Source organism: Nomia melanderi, chromosome 1 (genome assembly GCF_051020985.1).
Source record: "Nomia melanderi isolate GNS246 chromosome 1, iyNomMela1, whole genome shotgun sequence".
NCBI lineage: Eukaryota > Metazoa > Arthropoda > Insecta > Hymenoptera > Halictidae > Nomia > Nomia melanderi.
Window position 1 is genome coordinate 22,727,316 of NC_134999.1, and position 19,669 is coordinate 22,746,984.

Sequence of the window (19,669 nt, forward strand, 5' to 3'; positions counted from 1 at the left end):
TCTTTATGCTGTAGTGTATAGTTTATGTTGTTTTTTATATTAGCATAAATGTTATGCTATAAGTGCAATATAAACAAGTTTTTATATATTCATTTCCTTTGTTATTCTTTAACTTTTCTCTTCTGTGTTTTTTAAATAAACGTATATTATTAGAAATTATATTGATTCGATAATAAATTAAAATAATGTAAGCAACATTCTGTATTAAGTTATTCCAAAAATAAATATATTCCCCCAAAAACCCAAGAACCAAACATATTCCCAAAGAAACCATAATATTTTTCAACAGCTGCATCAACATTTTCTATAAAAACATTCATTCCCCTTAAAAACAGTAAGCATAGTTGAAGTATATTCTAAACATAAATATATATTTTTCCCAAAAACCCAAGAAATAAACATATTCCCACAGAAACCATAATATCTTTCAACAGTTATATCAACATTTTTTATAAATATATTTATTCCCCTTAAAAACGATGTCAGTTAACATTTATTCCAAAAACTCAAGAACCAAATATATTCCCAAAGCCACCCTATTTTTCAATAATTAGAACAGCCCTTTTCATAAAGACAATAAATTATTTAATAAATTATTTATATTCCAAAAACAAACATACCTCCCTCAAAAATCGAATAACGAAAAATATCCCCAAAACCACGTGAAACCACAGCCTCCCAATAATTAAACTCAACAACTACCCTCACGATCTAAGGGGTGCGATCTCGAGGCAAGCGATACCAGGGTTGAATCGGTTAAAACGGTCGGAGGGAGGGACGATCAGCCGCGTGCACCGTGAGACTCGCGAAAGCAGAAGAGCCGGCGATCCTCGGGACGCAAGGAGAGAAAAAAACATTCTAAGGGGTTGTTGACGACTCCCCTTAAACTCCGGCTCCTTTTCCACCCCCGCCCACGCCTCGGAACGCGGAAGTCGCGCGGAGTGCCTTTTACCAAGCAGATCTCACCCGGCTCTTTTTATACACGTAACACGTACTTGGCATTATTCATACACGAGTCACGTTATATTCATCCCCTTACGGTGTGCACGCGACGCGGGGAGGGGTGGCGGTGTGGACGTTACTTAAAAGAGGTGAGGTTGTTTCTGGAGACCATTGAAATGACTCTGAGGAACATTGAAACATTTCTCAAATGAAGGGAAATGGGTTTGATGAATTGTTTAGTGAGATTTGTGGTTTATGGGGCAGTTTTATTTGTGAAAAGTTATTTAAACAGATTTTTTTTATTTTGTAGAAGTTTCATTGAACGTGCTGATAAATAGAATATTTTCAAATGATTTAATGTTGTATTTTTCAACAACGAAACACTTGAAAAAATTATAATTTAATGGTTTAATGAATTGTTTAGTGGGAATTAGTGGTTTATGGGGTAGTTCTTTCATATAGAATAAAAATGGAATTTTTTCTTAGTTTTAATAAATCATTAATGATAAAGTAGTTACATTGATTTCAGTACAAAAATAACCATAGAGCAAGGGGTTAATAAATTGTATAATAAGAATTAATGGTTTACGGGGTAGTTTTCTTATGGGGTTTGAATATTGTAGAATATGGGAATGTTTAGTATTAAATGCTTCGAATAAATAAAAAGATGATAAATAAAGTATTCTCAAATGGTTTCATATTATATTTTTCAACAACGAAACACTTGAAAAATATTTATTTATCATTTATTTATTATTCATTATTTATTATATATATAATTAATACTGTTGATAAAATAACATAATATTGAATTTATTAATATGTAATATACAATTATTTATTTTTTATTTTTGAACTTATATATATATATATATATATATATATATATATATATATATATATATATATTGAAGGGGTGGCTAGCTGGGGGTTGTGTGGATGTTGCTTAAAAGAGGTGAGGTTGTTTCTGGAGACCATTGAAATGATTCTGAAGAACAATGAAACATTTTTCAAATAAAGGGAAATGGGTATAATAAATTGTTTAGTGAGAATTAGTGGTTTATGAGGTAGTTTTCTTGTGGATATTAACCCTTTGCACTCGAGAGGCGAGTCGCCATTTTGTTCACTACAGCAAAATTGTGAAATTTAAGATTGTTGAATTTTAATTCAATTTAATTGAATTCTTTTCAACCTTAATTAAGTACTTCAACCTATACAAGATTTCTATTTCCCATCAGAAAATAACTGTAAATATGAAAATAATTGTGAATGATAAAATATGAAGTTCTCACAATGTCCAACGTGTTAGGGTTTAACAAGAAGCAGTTATTAGGTTATGTTACAACAAAATATAAAATTCCCACTCTGTCGAACGTGCTAGGGCCTAATAAGAAACATTTGCAGGTTATGTTACAAAAAATTATAAAATGTAAAATTCCCACACTATCAAACATGTTAGGGCCTAACAAGAAACATTTGCAGGTTATGTTACAACAAAATAAAAATTCCTATAGCATCGAACGTCTTAGGGCCTAACAAGAAACATTTGCAGGTTATGTTACAATAAAAAACAAATTTCCACAGTACCATACGTGTTAGCTTTTAACAAGAAAAATTTGCAAGTTATGTTACAAAACAATAAAAATTCCAATAATATCGAATATTCCAGACTCTAACAAGAAAAATTTGCAGGTTATGTTACAAAATACCAGCCTATACTTTCTATCTGTTGCCAGGTTTGCAGCAGCCAGTATATTGATTAGCATTACGAGGCAAATCAGCAAAGTTCCCGAGGCGATGCGAGTGACGAAGAAAATGGCGTGTAAGGAAAAGAGCTCCGCTGGCAACACCGTCTCCTCGGTTCTTATCCCGTTCGCGGCAGACACTTTCCACCCTCTCGCGCGCGCTTCCCTCGATTGAGCATGGCCTAGCAGACGCTAAAGCCTAGGACGTGTCAAAAAGAGTTCGGCGGAGGCGAAGGAAGACTGATAGATCTTTATTGTTGTCTTCGCTCGCGGGGATGATGGATTGTTGCTTGGACAATTAACACTTTGCACTTTAGAATGTTTATGTTATAATGGAAATTATTATTGTTAAGAAATATTTGGTATTTTCTGATGGAATGTCAATGATATTTTTTAAAAATTGTTTAAAGGATGCCTTGGATAAATTAAGTGGCAGAACTGTTAATTTTATATTTTTTATTATAATTAATATGCATTATGTTCTAATAAAATTTCAAGGATAATTTTTTAAAATAACTGAAGAAAATGCCTTGCATAAATTAACAGAACTATTTTATTTTGATGTTCCATGTGTTGATATATTATAAAAAATTTAATATTGAATTTTAAATTTGATGTTTTCTATTATATTTAATATTCATTATTTTCTGATGATATTTAAATGATATTTAATGATATTAAAAAAAAATAATTTATAGAAATTCCTTGGATAAATTAAGTGGCAGAACTTAATTTATTATGTTTGTAATTATTTTATTTGGATGTTCCATTTGTTGATATATTGTAGAAAATTTAATACTGAATTTGAAATTTTATAAGATTCTTTTATAACTTCTTTTATAATCAAATGACAAGTGAAACTGTAACACTAGAACTACTGAGCAGTTCAATTGACTTTCTGACATTCCTCTGTAGGGGCTTCAAGAGTGCAGCTATTGAGACTTTAACCCTTTGCACTTCAGAGGTGCCTCTTAGCTAATCGACTTGACACAGCAAGATTGTAAAGTTTAATATTAAACATTAAATTTTGTATTAAAGTATTAAGTATAAATATTATATTGTATTAAAGAATTCAGTTTTCTTCACAGTTATAAATAAAAACTTTCCACTTGACTAAGGTTAGGTCACACAAGTCCTAGACCTATCTCATAAAATTGTAAAAAATAGTTTGCAGAAAATGTTGCAAACAATTCTTTCTATTAGTTATATTGAAAACAGTTATTAACAACACTGAAAACCATAATGAATATATTAATATATAATACACAATTATTTATTTTTTACTCTTGAACTTATTTATTTCTTTATTATATATAATATATAATAATAATAATAATAATAATAATAGTGATAATAATAATAATAATAAATTGAATTTATTAACATGTAATAAAAATTATTTATCTTTCACTTCCAAATCTACTCAAAACCCAACACACAACCACAATATTAAAACTCACCACACATCCACCCCTAACTTCCCCTCACCCAAATCAAACCTAACTTCAAATCTAGGTCACCGAAACTCAATTCGCCTAACAAGATCTCACCCGAGATGGCGCGTCGATCAGCGAAACACGCAACACCCGAACACGTCCGAAATCCTCGGACCCCGGCCAGCGGAGCATCGGCGCGCCAGATCACGTATCCGCGGAATTTCATCTCGGAATTCCCCGGCGTGTGTTTTCCAACTAGTTCGCACGGAAGAATTTTTCCTCGACCGCCGATTTCCAGACGCGGCAGGGGAATTCGTAATAGCCGCCGCGGAAAGACGGGGCCGGCCGCCGTTTGTTATTTCTCCGTCCGGTTTGCACGGTGAATAACGGGCCGACACACAATACACGGGAACTTTTCTCTCTGCGGAAGACCGCAGAGCTTCCACGCGCATGGCCCACCGCAGAAGCTCGCTGATGCGTTTCGCGCGATCATCCGCCGTTATGCCGGGTATCGATTCGAGAATGTTGTGCCACGCGTCGGGACGACAGTTTTATGGGGAACTGATCGGCACGGGGTTAGTTGGGATTGAGGATTGGGACACGGATTTTTAATTGGTGGTTTTTGTTGTTTTTTGGATGGTTTTTGTTGGTAATGAGTGGCTTTGTTGCTTTGTTGTTGTTGATGACAATGATCTTTGTTATTTTGTTTTTTGCTGACGACGGTTTTTGTTACCTTGTCTCTGTTGCATTGTTTTTGTTGCCAACAATAATTTTTGTTGCTTTATTCTTGTTCATAACGATGGTCTTTGTTGCTTTGTTGTTGTTGTTGTTCATAACGATGGTCTTTGTTGCTTTGTTGTTGTTGTTGTTGCTAACAGTGATCTTTGTTGCTTTGATGTTGTTGTTGTTCATAACGATGGTCTTTGTTGCTTTGTTGTTGTTGTTGTTGCTAACAGTGATCTTTGTTGCTTTGATGTTGTTGTTGTTAACAGTGGTCTTTGTTGCTTTGTTGTTGTTGCTAACGATGGTCTCTGTTGCTTTGTTTTTGTTGCCAACAATAGTTTTTGTTGCTTTGTTGTTGTTCATAACGATGGTTTTTGTTCCTTTGTTGTTGTTGATAACAATGGTCTTTCTTGCGTTGTTTCTGTTGCTAACAATGGTCTTTGTTATTTTGTTTTTTTTTTGTTGGTGTGTGGAGATTGTTTTCAGGTTACTTCCTTTTGGGATGTGTGTGAAGTTTGATACTGTTTGACACTCAAGTAAAACAAAATAGCTGTTTAAATAAAAGGACGCCTTCACTTGACAGTTGCATAGAAAACTGATGGCTCATGTAAAATAAGTCATACTTACAAAACAAAGACGTTCTGACAATAAAGTGTTATACCAATTAAAAATACCAACCATTAAATACCTTCCATACTAACCTAAAAATCAATCACCTCATATCTCAAAATCCAATATATTAAACCAAAATCCAGCCCTCAACAATTAATAAACCACTATTAAATAATAATTCTCCAATCCAACAACTACTATCCCAATCAAAACCACCAACCACTAAAGTCCTCCCACCCTAACCTAAAAACTAATCACCTCATACCTCACAACACAACATATTAAACCCTTAAAAATTAACAATTAATAATCCACTATTAAATAACAATTCTTCAATCCAACGACTATTATCCCAATTAAAACCATTAACCACCAAAAACCTCCCATCCTAACCTAAAAATTCATCTCAAACCTCAAATCCTAACCGAAACCAACGACCTCCTACCTCCCAACCCAACGTCTTCCCACAAACCCACCCCCCCATTCCAGCCCGCATAAAAACCTTATAAAAATCTGATAAAAATTAAAACACAAGGACACAACACACACCAACCCACACACATCAGTAACCACATTTTCATCAACCACGTCCCTATATCCGGACCCGAGCGCACGCTCGCTGCGGTGTACGCCAGGCGATCACGAAATGCCCGCGTTTTTATCGTTTGCTCGGCGGCGTAGATATTCATCGACGTCGGCCGTTCATCGGCGCGGACGGGAATAAAACGGAAGACAAAGGAGCGCACCGCGTGGCGCGGGGGCGGGGGCGGGCGCGCAAGACGTCGCCCGTGGATGGTAACCCGAGTCGCCGCGGGAGGTCAGTCTTCCAAGATTGACGAACACGATAAATCGAGCGGTAGTGACATCGGTTTGAATGACTCGACGCGACAACTCACTGACCTGCGAATCCAATGCATAGAGTTTCTCTCTCGGCGCTGCTTGGGAACGGGCCGGAACGCAACACGGGACGTGTTAAGGAAAACGTAAATATTCCTGTGTACAGGGTGGCTTGGAAAATGAGGATGAGGATTTTGGTGGAGATTGGGATGGTTAGGTGAGTTTTTGTGGAGAGTTTGGAATTTTGGTTTTGTTTTGGATGGTATGTGAGGGGAATGGAATTTTTGTTTGGTTGTTTTGGGAGGAGGAATTATTTTTGTTGGGGTGGTGGTTAGTTAACCACTGGAGGTTTTTGAAATGGAGATGGGGGTGGTTAGGTGAGTTTTCTGTAATGTGGATGGGAATATTGGTTTTATTTTGAATTGAATGTGAGGGGATGGAATTTTTGTTGGTTGTTTGGGTGGGAGGAATTGTTTTTGTTTTGGGTGGTTAATTAACCTGTGGGGTGAAAAGTGGTTTAGAGGGATTTTGATTTTATCTGTTTTATGTTAATCTGAATACTCATTTTGTTTATTCATTATTTTAGTTATTTTGGTAGTGAGTAATTCTTTTTGTTGTTGGGGGGTGGTGGTTAGTCAACTTTTATGGTGGAGAGTGGTTTGGAGGGATTTTGATATTATCTGTTTTGAATTGGAAGTAGTGTAATAGAATAATTTTAATTTACTTGTTTTGTTAGTGAGTAATTCTTTTTATTGCTGCTCATAATGCAAAAGGATACTTAGATTAATTAATTCAAAACGTTATAAGTTCAACAATTGTTTGTACTTCTATATCATATCTACTTTGGAATGTTTCTAGAACGTCAATATATATATAAACACATAAAAAGTCTAAACTTTCCTTTAATTTACAAATAATCAGTTTCTATCATATTTCAACCATATTACATCAGGTTTAGATTAAAAACCATGCCAGATCCACCATACTCCAACAAGCCACCAAGAACCACATGACCTTCCGCCGACCCCTCCAAACACCATTTAAAGACCCACCATACTCTCAAAAACCACATCAGATCTAATAAACCACCAAAAATCACATCAGATTCACCATACGCAAACAAACCACCTCAGATTCACCATGCTCCAACAAACCACCAAAAACCACATCACATCGACCATATTCTAAGAAATCACCAAAAACCACACCCCCCTTCCCAGAAACCACATCAGACCCACCATACTTCCAAAAACCATCTCAGTCCCACAAAACCACCAAAAACCACATCATACAACCCCCCCCCCCCCAAAACCACCCAAAGATCCAAGCTGCATTCCGCCAGAGCCTCCCACGGTCCCCAGCATAACCTCCAAAATTTCCAGGCCAGCTCCCGAGATGGAACAATAACAAGCAAAGGAGGACGAAAACAGGGAGCAACCAACAACTCCCCACCCCCTCACTCCCCTCACCCCTTTCGAAACAGTTCCTTGTCCCGGGCGGAAAAGGATCCACCGGCAGGAGAGCCGACACAAAAGCTATCGGAGAACCATTAATACGCGGATTGCGTGTTTTCCGCGGCGGGCGGCGTGGCCGCGCGGCGCAGCAAGAACAACAACAACGACCGCGCCGAATGACGGAGAGGATGCCCCGTGCTGAACGGCAACGACGACGGCGACGTCGACGACGACGACGACAACGGGAACAGCCACAGAGGCCCGGCATTGTCCTGCTCGACGATAAAAGGTTTCGCATGGTTGCAATGGCGCGTACCTACTGGGACACGGAGCGACGCAGAGGGAGAAAGAGTTCGGAAAGAAGAAGAAGCTTGAGGGGAAAGGGGGTTGAGGGGGTGGGTGAGGCAGACGCGAACAAAACGAGGGGCAGGGGTGAGAGGGAGGTGGAGCAAGCGAAGGGAGATCGGCAGGAGATAAAGAGGTCGACGATAATGCCCTCAGTACACCCTGGGTTCGAGCTACCGGAGAGCACCGGGCGGCCATTATATTGTTTTACGTCTGTATCTCCGCTGGAGATCGACGAGCTGCCACGCGGAGTGTTCTGGGTACACCTCCGACGACAGCGATGACAGCGGAGGCTTGAGATCACTGGGACTTGATGGAACTGGATAGGGAGGGGGAGGGATGGAAAGGATTGGACAGAAGCGCCATTCTGGGATGCTGGTTTTGTGGGTTTCGTGGGTTTTGTGGGATGTGTGGTTGTGGGTGTGGGAGAATGTGGGAATTGGTTTTTTACTGTTTGGGTTTTGTAGATTTTATTGGATGGTTTGTTGTTGAATTTTGGGAGGTTGGTTTTGTGGGTTTTGTAGGGTGTGTGGTTGTGGATGTGGGATAGATAAGGTGGCAATTGTTTTTTTACTGTTTGGAAGGTTTTGTAGATTTTATTGGCTGGTTTGTTATTGAATTGTGATTGGTTGGTTTGGTAGGTTTTGTGTGGATTGTGTGGTTAGTTGATTATGGAGATGGTTGGTTGTGGGAGGAATTAGGCCTCTAAAAGCACAATAAACCAAGCAACCCCTCAAACAACTAAGAACAATACTATATACCACTAAAATAAAAAAATAAAGAAATAAAGAAAATGAAATATTATATAAATCCTAACCTTTAAAACACAAGAAAATAATCAACCCCTCAAACAACTAAAAACAATATTAAATTCCATTATTATTATTTCACAAAATAAAAAAACAAAAGAAACACGAATTATTATATAAACATTATATAAACTTGATTACAAAAAAACGTATACCCCCTCAAACAGCTAGAAACAATATAATATCTCATTAAAATAGAAAAAAATAAGAAAAACGAATTATTATATAAATCCTAACCTCTAAAAGCACAAGAAACCCAATTAACCCTAAAAAAACTGAAAACAATATTATATCCCACTAAAATAAAAAAAATAAAAAATATGAATTATCATATAAACATTATATACAAACCTAAACCCTCAAACAACTAGAAACAATACTACTTCCCACAGAAACAAAAAAATAAAAAACCTCGAATTACACAAATCCCATACAAATCTGTTCCCAAAAAAACCCTTAAATTCTCAAAAAAAATATCCAAGCCAGAACAGTCTCAGAAGCTTCTCAAACAATCCTCCACGTCCACATATCCAGCCACGATCAGTCTCCTAATCGAAGACGCGACTAGATGGCGCGAGCTCGGTGAGTCAGGTACATTCAGATTTCGGGATGGCATTCAGGACTCGCATCCCCCTCCCTCCCCCGCGCACAGTTTCCTCGTCTAAACGCCGTAGCACGGGACCCGAGAGGTGAAAAAACAATAGGCCACGACCCGAACCCCCTTTCGTTTCGATCAGCGCGGAGTCTCTTTGCACCCTTGTCTCCCCTTTCTTTCTTGGCCTCTCTTGTGTTCGTTTTCTGCTGTCGCTCTCTCTTCGTCCTTTGTGCGAGGCTCCCTCTCCTTTCTCGCCACCCTCTCATAGAATTCTTCTGCATGCCGTTGCGTACCGTCCCGTCCCGTCCCGGCCCGTCTCGTCTCGTGCAGCGGCACAATGCAACTCAGGGATGCATTGTGGATCAGTCTCACCAGACACCCCACTGATACGACGTTGTCGACGAGGATGGCGGCGAGGCCGGCGATGGCGGCGTACTCGATGCACCATGATCGCGAGGCATTAGCAGTTCTGTGGATGATGTGGAAATGGTTTTTTGGGGTTTATGGTGGATGGGGTGGAATTGTGGGAATTATGTTTGTAATAGTTGTTGGTGAATGTGATAGCCATTGGTAATTGTCATGATAGTTGTTCATAATTGATATGATAGTTGTTGGCAATTGATATGATAGTTATCGGTAATAATTATGGTTACGACGTTAGTATACTCGATGCACCATGATCGCGAGGCATTAGCAGTTTTGTGGATGTAATGGAAATGGTTTCTGGGGTTTATGGTGGATGGGAGTTAAATTGTGCGAGTTGTGTTTGTGATTGTTGTGATAGTTTTTGGTAGTTGATATGATAGATATTGGTAATTGATATGATAACTGTTGGTAAATGTTATGATAGTCATTGGTAATTAATGTGATAGTTACTGGCAATTATCATGATAGTTGTTGGTTATTGATATGATAGTTATTGGTAATTGTTATGGTTACGACGTTAGCATACTCGATGTACGATGATCGAGGAATTATTATTTTTATGGCTGATGTCGTGTGGAAATGGTTTTTGGAGGGTTGGTAGTAGATGTGGTGTGATTATGGTTCATTTCGTTGTTGTGCTGTTTTGGAAAATAGGGTTTAAATTGTGGAAATTATGTTTATGATTGTTATGATAATTATTGGTAATTGTCATGATAGTTGTTACGATAATTATTGGTAATTATTATGATACGTCGTTATCAAATTTGATACCCTATTATCAAGGCATTATTATTTTCTTGGCTGATGTTGTGTAAACGATTTTACAATGAAATTATAGGGCTTAAATGATGAAAATGTAGTTTGTAATTGTAATTGCTATAGTACGTCGTTACCATATCCAATGCACCACGATCAAGAGAGGATTATTTTTATTGTTGTGATGTGATTATGTTTTATTTGGGTGTAGTGTTATTGTGGAAGATAGAATTTAAATTGTGGAAATGATATTTATAATTTTTATGATAATTATTGGAAATTGTTATGATAATAATTGGAAACTATTACGATACGTCGTTACCATATTCAACATACCACGATCATGATATCGCTATTTTCATCCCCAATGGTGTATAAATAATTTCTCAATAAAGTGGCAAAATTGTCAAAATAAATTTATTTATTACTATAAGATTCAATTTGTGCAAATGATATTTATAATTCTCATGCTACTTATTCCTAATTGATCATGATATTACCATTTTCATCCCCAACGTTGCACAAACAATTTCCAAAAAACCCCCCAAGCCACAGCATTCCCACCCCATAACCTACGATCCTCCTAAGCAGCTACGTGCATCTCGATCGGCGGCGCTCGCAGCGAGCGAGCCTAGAATTGGTGCGATGATTGCGCCGTAATCTGGTCCCGCTTTGCTTTTGCTTTAGGGTGCCAGTTGTCGCTTCTGATTGGCCCGAGGCGTCTCCCGAGCCGGTTGCCACCGGCGCTGCACTGCGCCCGGGACAGAGAAAATTTCGAAAGACGAAGACGAGCAGCCGATCCGCAAACAGGGGGGGGGGGGACAGAGGGAAACGGAGAAACAACCCTCCTGACACGGGTTATCCTATAAACGCCGGCAACCCTGCAGCAACGCGGAGATAATCCGGCCCCCGGGGTCCGCGTGCGGTTGAACGCTCGCAACAGTTACCATATTTGATTGTATCCCTTCTACTCCGCCGGAATACGAAATAATGCGAGACGGGAACCCGATTAACCCGTTGGCCTATGATTTGTTTTTTAACTGGGATGGAATGATGTTGGGAATTTATTGAAAATTGGAATGTTTAAATTTTGTGATGGATTATGTTTTGGATTTATTGAATGAAATTGTGTTAAGGAAATATTAAATTTTGATTAATAGAGGTTTGTTGAGAATTTATTGGAAATTGTGTATAATATTTAAATATTATTGTGTGTGTGGGAATATTGTTGAATAATACTTAAATTTTGATCAGCACAACTTTATTGAGAATTTATTGAAGAGAGAGAAGAGGGAATGCTGTGTGTATAATGTTCAAATATTGTTATGAGTAGTAATATTGTTGAAAAATATTTAAACTGGGATCGATGCAACATCGTCAGTAACAACCACTCAACCACTCAACAAAATTATTAAACCACGAAACAACCAAACAACCAATTCAGCACTCAACCACTCAACCAAACACCCAAATAACCAAACAACTACACAATCACTCAACCAAACAACTACTCAACCAATCCACCAAACAATTATTCATCCAAACAACTACTCAACCAAGCCACCAAACAACCAATCCAGCACTCAATCAAGCCACCAAACAATCACTTAACCAAATAACAAATCCAGTACTCAACCAAGCCACCAAACAATTATTCGAGCAAAGAACCACTCAACAAAGTACCAAACAACCAATCTAGAACTCAACCAAACACCCAAACACCCCAACACCCCAACACCCAAACCTCCAAACTCACCAAAACCACCAAACCCACCCACCACCCAAAAACCCAACACTCCGATCCTCCAAACATCAAACCCCATTCACAACCTCCTCCTAACATAGGCAGCCTATGTCCTATAACCAAAATCCTAAACCAAGAATCTTCCTCCGGCGCAAGACTCAAGGAACCCTGCTCCATCAGAAACAAACAAAGATAGACCGACGTACTCACAGCCAGAAAAAAGGATAACACACACACACACACACACACACACACACACAAGGAACACACGTATCCACACCGGGTTGCTTTTCGCTGCTGCTCGTGACACCGCCCGCCACCCTGGCGGAAAAACACCGGGGGTAAAAGAAATCGCGCGTTTGATGTACCGCCAAAGGGAACGCGCGTGCATGACCGTACGATGAAAGAGTGGGGGCGGGGGTGGCAACGGGGGAGGGGGCCAAACCAGCGGGAGAGAATATCCCGTCGGTTGAGGTACAATTTCGTGTGGGTTGGTCGGTCGACTGCAACCACGTTTCTACCCTTGCCACCAACGCCACCACCCCCTTCCAACCCCCATAAGCATTCTCTCGTTCGCTCTCTTTCCACTTCTCTCTCTCTGTTCTCGCGGTCGCTATCTGTCTCGCTTGTAAACTGGTGCGCCTCGCTGGAAGGGAGGTTTCTTTACTGTTGAATTAAATCAATTTTAGTATTTAATACGTTGAATACGACGGGTGGGTCATCGGTGATCAGGATTAAATCGAATCAAATAATATATAGTGCAAAGGCTTTAGCGAGATAACTGTCCATTAACAAAAACGAAATTCACTTTTATATCCAATGAAATGTTTCTGAATTTGAATATTTGATACGTTGAACGTGATGCCTGGATCATCGGTGACCCCGAATAAAAAAAAATCAAATCCGCATAACTCACTGGATTAAACGTGACTATTTGAAGATATTTCCACATTATAAATAATATTACTCAATTCTTTAGCATGGTAAAAGTACAATAGCAATAATGTAACTCTGTTTCTACCGTTAAATGTTATTATCGAATTTTTCTTACGAATCCTAGTTTATTATAGATCCGCTCGTCGCGTAGCCCGCGATCGAGGCACAATTCTGCGCGGTTCGCTCGACTGCAACCGCGTCTCCACCCTCGCCCCCCTTCCTCCCTCTCGCCCGCCACCCCCATAAGCATTCCTGTCTCGCTCCGTCCTCCCGGTTCCGCTTAAACGTTACAATTATTACCGGAAAAGCTGCACACGCATGCGGCAAACCGCGGGACCCACCGACGGAATTACATTGATATTAGTATCGTTCCAGCCGGCAGATTAATTAATTAAAACGTGCCTCTGCCCCCATACCGCGCGCGCCCACTCCATCTGCCGGCCCTGCCGCCATAGGATTTCTCACCGCTGGCCACTTTTACCGCATGCACACGCACACGCCGGGCCTCGGTTTTCTGCGTATCCGCGCAGAAAATCGTGAAAGACCGGCGACTCTGCCTGCCGGGTTTGTCATTTGTTCCGGTGGGCACGCCGATTGTGCTTCCTATGGGATTTCCCGTTGCTTGTTTGGTTTTTTGGGTTTTTTGGGGATCGGGGTCAGGAATGATTGTGATTTCTGTGGGGTATTTGATGGTTTTTTTGGTTTTTGGGTTTGGCTTGGTTTTGGTTAGGTTTTGATTAGGACTGACTGTGATTTCTATGGGGTATTTGATTATTTGATTATTTTTTGGTTTTGGCTTGGTATTGGTGAGGTCTTTGATATTTTTTTATTTTTAGATATTGGTTAGGTCTTGGTTAGGTCTTAATTTGGACTGATTGTGCTTCCTGTGGGATTTTTCATTGTTTTTTTGTTTTTTGGTTTTGGCTAGGTTTTGGTTATGTCTTGGTTAGGGCTGATGGTGCATCCTATCGGATATTTCATTGTTTTCTTGTTTTTTTTTGTTTTTCGTTAGATCTTGGTTTGGGATGATTGTGATTTCTATGGGGTATTTCATTGTATTTTTGTTTTTTGGTTCTGGTTAGGGTATGGTTAGGTCTTTGATTGTTTTTTATTTTTACGGTTTGTTTAAGTCTTGGTTAGGACTGATTGTGCTTCCTATGAGATTTTTCATTGTTTTTTTATTTTTTTGGTTTTATTTTAAGGGTCGTCTGTATGAGTAGTTCCGTGGGGAACCATAGGAAGGTTGCCTCGTTTTGAGCTTAACCTCTTGGATTATAACTTATAACTTGGCTTATCACTTACAACTTTTTCCCCGCATTCATATAATGAAGCATCATTTAACCATAAAGAAGAAAATCGTTTTTCTCAAAAAATAAGTGTGCAACCGATGATGTAACTTGATTAAGTCATTTGCTATTAATTTCTTTCTATTATGTTTATTTAAAGAGATTTTTCTTAATTTGAATATTCAGTTACTTTTTGTCGTGTTGTTTCATTGTCACTAGAGTTGAAACGACGAATGTTCGTAAATCGTAAATAAATTAATAATAAATAAATTTATTATATTACGAATAATATGAAGTGGTAATGATCAATAAGTTATTAATATTCTTGTAATATTTTTTGCAAGAATTGTGCAAAGAACAATACTAAAACTCGATTAAGTAATTTCCTAATAAATATTTTGTATCAGGCTTAATTGGATCTATAAATATTGTATCGTCTCAGGTAATTAAAACAGACGGTAATTGTCCAATAGTTGGTCCAATATTCAGAGTTCTGAATTATTGATTGTATAATTAAAAATAAAACCTTCCTATTTTTTAGAAGTTGAAATATTATCAAAAGTTTGTCCTACCTTTTTTCGCGTGCAAGATGTCCGCTGGGTCCGGTGGCAAGGTGGTGCAGTGGCTTGGACTTAGGCTGGGTTGTAGAGATGGAAATGGACTGCCAGCTCCTGATGGATACCTGATTGAAATTTGTTTGTTGATGGTGAAAACAGTGGCTGGTAACAGTGTTATAGATAGAGTTGAATTGAACTGTTTATTTTGAAAAAACCATTAAAGATTGAAAAGATTATTCAAAATTGTAACCATTATAATTATAATTATATGTAAGTAAATAATTACAGAAGAAATAATGTATTTAATAAAAACATCTGAGGAAATAAATGAAGAAATTATGTATTTAATAAAAATATCTGAAGAAATAAAAAATGAAGAAATAGTGTATTTAATAAAAATATCTGAAGAAATAATGTATTTAATAAAAATATCTGAATAAATAATGTATTTAACAAAAATATCTGAAGAAATAGAAAATAAAGAAATGTATTTTCACAATTTTTATAAAAATTATATATCAATTTCAATAAATGCAATGGTATGTTGCACTCACCATGGATTTGGCCTCGGCCAGCCCGTAGTCTGCCCATTGAGTAGCCTCAGCTTATCGTAAACACTTTCAGCTGGACTTCCAGCACCGACGCCAACCCCAACAGCAGACACACCCTGTTGCTGTTGTTGTTGCTGTTGCCGTTGCTCTTTCTGTGCTGCCAAATTTCTCAGTACTCTATTAATAGATGACACCTGCAACAATTAAATAAACAATCATTAAAAATTAATAATTGAACAATAATTAAGAATTAGTGCTACCACTTGGCCAGTAAATTTCTGGACACTTCAGATAAACGAGACTTCTTAGAGCTACTATATGAATTTATTGACATCAAATATTGTCAGATAGTCAGATTGTCAAATGTTATTAAATATCATTGTGATAGGTACAGATAGACAGTGTGATAGATAACACTTATAGTTTTTGAAAGTTCGACAAATTCTCAACAGGGAAAGGTTAGGTGTCATAAGGTGTCATTGGGTGCATTCATGTATATGGTAGTTAATTCTCAAAGTAACTGTTGAATACCATTGTATGATAGAGGTAGACAGTGTGATAGCGTCTAGAGGTTTGGAAGGTTTAACATATTTTTATCAGTAAAATGTAAGGTGTGATAAGTAAATTTGGATCTAACCAAGATCACTGCATTTGTTTACTACTAAATTTTATTGTTTGTAAAGATTGTCCTCATATTATCACAATCATAGATTCTATTTCGCAATGGTGACGACCTCTCTTCTCACATTGTTATATCACAAAATAAAACTAAGACGATCATTCAAGTGAACTCTTCCCAACTATCATAGTGATTGTGACATCATAATTTCACAACCATAGATTCTGTTTCACAACGGTGTCGACCGTTGACACCGACCGATCACAAAATAAACCTACAATCATACTGATTGTGACATAACAATTGTAACACTACAATTTCACAAAACAACTGAACACCAACTCAACCACAACCCACAATTGTGACATCATCCTGATTGTGACATCACAATTTCACAAAACAACTCACCACCACAGTCAACTCCCTCCTACAATTGTGATATCATCCTTATTATGACATCACAATTTCACAAAACAACTCGATACAAACTCATCTACAACCCACAATTCTCCTCCCCCCAACCTCCCAACCAAAACACCTCCTCCACTATCTCCTCCACCCACCAAACGGGTCGATCATCAACCGCCTTCAACCCGCTCTGATACGCGTACACGTGTTTCCGAATCGCAGACGCGCGAGTGCGTACTTAGGTCGGTAGAAGCCGAAGTCCCCTTGGAGTGACGCGAGACGGATATAATTGAAGGCGGAGGTAATTAACTCCCTCGTACCGGGGCACACACACCGGCGGCCGCTCACCGCATCGTTTTAATTACCGCTCTCGTCGCATTTCATCGGGCAGAAGCCGGCTGTCTTCCCCGCCCCCCGCCCCCTTGTTCCCTGTTTATAATAAATCCGATGCCACGGAGGACGCCTCTCGAGCCACTCCGCAATCTCCTAAAGGCGCCCCCGCGAAACACGCGGAGCGGGCTGAAACATGATTGAAAACCGTGTTTGTTTCTTTCGTCCCCGCGGCCTCAGGAGCTCTTTGGCGGCGTCTCTCCGGAGGAAACGCGGGAACGATGTCACCGAGCCCCACTACCCGCGCACAAAGTGGACTAATAATCGTTAATAGCCTGAATGTCTCTGCAGATTTCGAGCTGCGGCTCCATTTGCGGGAATGGCCTGCGCGAGCCGATTCACCTGTGAAGGTTTGTTCTAGATTCGTGTGGTAGTGTTTCGAACTGTGTGGTTTGGTTTTTTGGAGAGGTTTGTTGGGGATTGTTTGTGGAAAGTGTTTTGTGTGTGATTTGGAGATTTGTAGTGTGGTGAGTGATTGTGGGATATAGTGATGTGTAGAATGTGTTGTATAATATAATAGTATGTATAGAATATATTTTAGAATATATTAATATATAGAATATATATTAAAATATAATAATATATACAATGTATTTTACAATGTAATAGTATATACAATGTATTGTACAATATAATAATATATACAATATATTTTACAATATAATAATTAACGACAGAATAATATTTAACTTAGACTAAATCGAATTCGGTCAATTTCATTAAAAATCTTCACCTTAAGTCTCTCATTGCAAGGAAAGGTTTGAAGTAGTTAATTTTCTTGAAGTGTATATCATATCTACAATATGATAACCTCTTATACTCCTGAGCAAGGACTACGGCAGGCCCAGCGCGGAAGTACTTACCTATCGGTGCGTAGAAGGAAATATAGGACTCGGGGGAATAAATTGCGGAACTATCGGCAGCAGGAGAATGTACCGCTTTAGTTCGCAGGAATTCTTTTACGACTTGGCCGGGATTTATACGAGCTGTAAGTGACAGAACCGACGAAAGCAGCTCGCAGGATAAATAAAAGATACGATGGCGAAACGAATGGTGCCGCGGACTGTCTAGCTACCGGATATTCCCGACAGCACATAGTTCCGTCATAAAATGAATACTGTGCAACACGAGGGGTGCTATCCTCGAGTAATAAACGTTCAGGATGCAAGTGTGAGTCTAAGAGGACTCGAATTATCCCCTCAAGATTTCAATAATTTTTTGTAGGATAGTGTGTATGTTACTTAATACTTTGTGTGAAGTATTTTATGCAGATGGCTGGGAATTTAGGTGTAAACATTTGAAGTTAGATGCCTTTAACCCTTTGCATTCGAGAATATTTTTCTCAAGAAATATTCATTATTTTCAGATAGGATATCAATGATAGTTTCTACAACTGACATCAAGAAATACCTTGTATAAGTTAAGTGACAAAACTATTTTTATTTCGATGTTCCATGTGTTGATACACTATAGAAGGGGTGACCTTCTTGGCTAGTAATAGGATATTCTTGAGTTCCAGTCTTCTCTAGGATCACTCACACTTTTTCTATTATTTTTTCATATTTGACAATATATTATTTTCTTTATTTTTCAAGAATAAATTCGTGATTAACCCTGTATTCTAATTTTGTTTAAACCTTCATAATCAACAATTTGAAGTTAATACCTTTGATAAGTACACAGTGATCTTAACATTATTCTTTTGATTTTACAATAGAGACGTGGCTCTCTGGTTAGTATATTGTTCTTGAATTCGATTCCTCTCTCGAATCATTCAGCTTTTTTTCTACTTTTTATCAACTTTTTTTATTTAGTCACAATCTATCTTCTACCTGATCGAACTATTGAATTACATTTGTCCTTATTCCACTCACAATTTACTCACATATATTTCACAATGATTAGATGTCACTTGGTTCACGAATTTTTCTGAATTTGCTGGTTGGATAGTGTTTTTTTGTAGGTTGACATTGGAGGCTGGCTATTTGGATGAGTCAGATTGAATTGTCGGATTCTAGTAATTTTTTGTGGGATAGTAGTGTACACGGCATCTGATACTCTGTGTGAAATATTAGGCGTAGATAGCCAGGAACTTAGAAGATATATAAAGCATTTGAAATTGGATACCTTTAATAAAGGATTTTAAAACTCACTCAACTTTTTTCTCTCAACCTTTTATTCAACGTTATCCAGTCACAACAAAGCTATCTTAGCTAATCACACAGTATCGAATTACACGCCGTTATCCACTCACAATTGCGAGCAATATATTTAACAATGATTAAATATTTAGTTTGTCTGAAAATGAATACACCCCCCCCCCCCCAGTCAGAATTTTTTTTTTGTGAATGTATGATATAATTATCAACCAGAATTGTGTATATCTTCGCAATAGTGAGTAGTTAAAACAGTTAACAGGAAAGAAAAATGTGAGTGATCCGAGAGGACTCGAACTGAAGACGTCGGGATTAGTAGCCAAGGAGCTAGCCCACGTCTCC

General features: G+C 38.2%; 1 protein-coding gene across 2 annotated transcripts in view; it reads right to left on the reverse strand.

The window, feature by feature from the left end:
- Positions 1-19,669, reverse strand: part of LOC116433267 (paired box protein Pax-6) — a 161,278-nt gene that overhangs the window by 55,569 nt on the left and 86,040 nt on the right. For both annotated transcript variants that reach the window (XM_076367638.1, XM_076367633.1), the window contains exons 5-6: positions 15,758-15,948; positions 15,219-15,328 (exon numbers count right to left, since the gene is read on the reverse strand). In XM_076367638.1, coding sequence (XP_076223753.1) covers positions 15,219-15,328; positions 15,758-15,948 — 301 coding nt within the window. The remainder of the gene's footprint in view (positions 1-15,218; positions 15,329-15,757; positions 15,949-19,669) is intronic.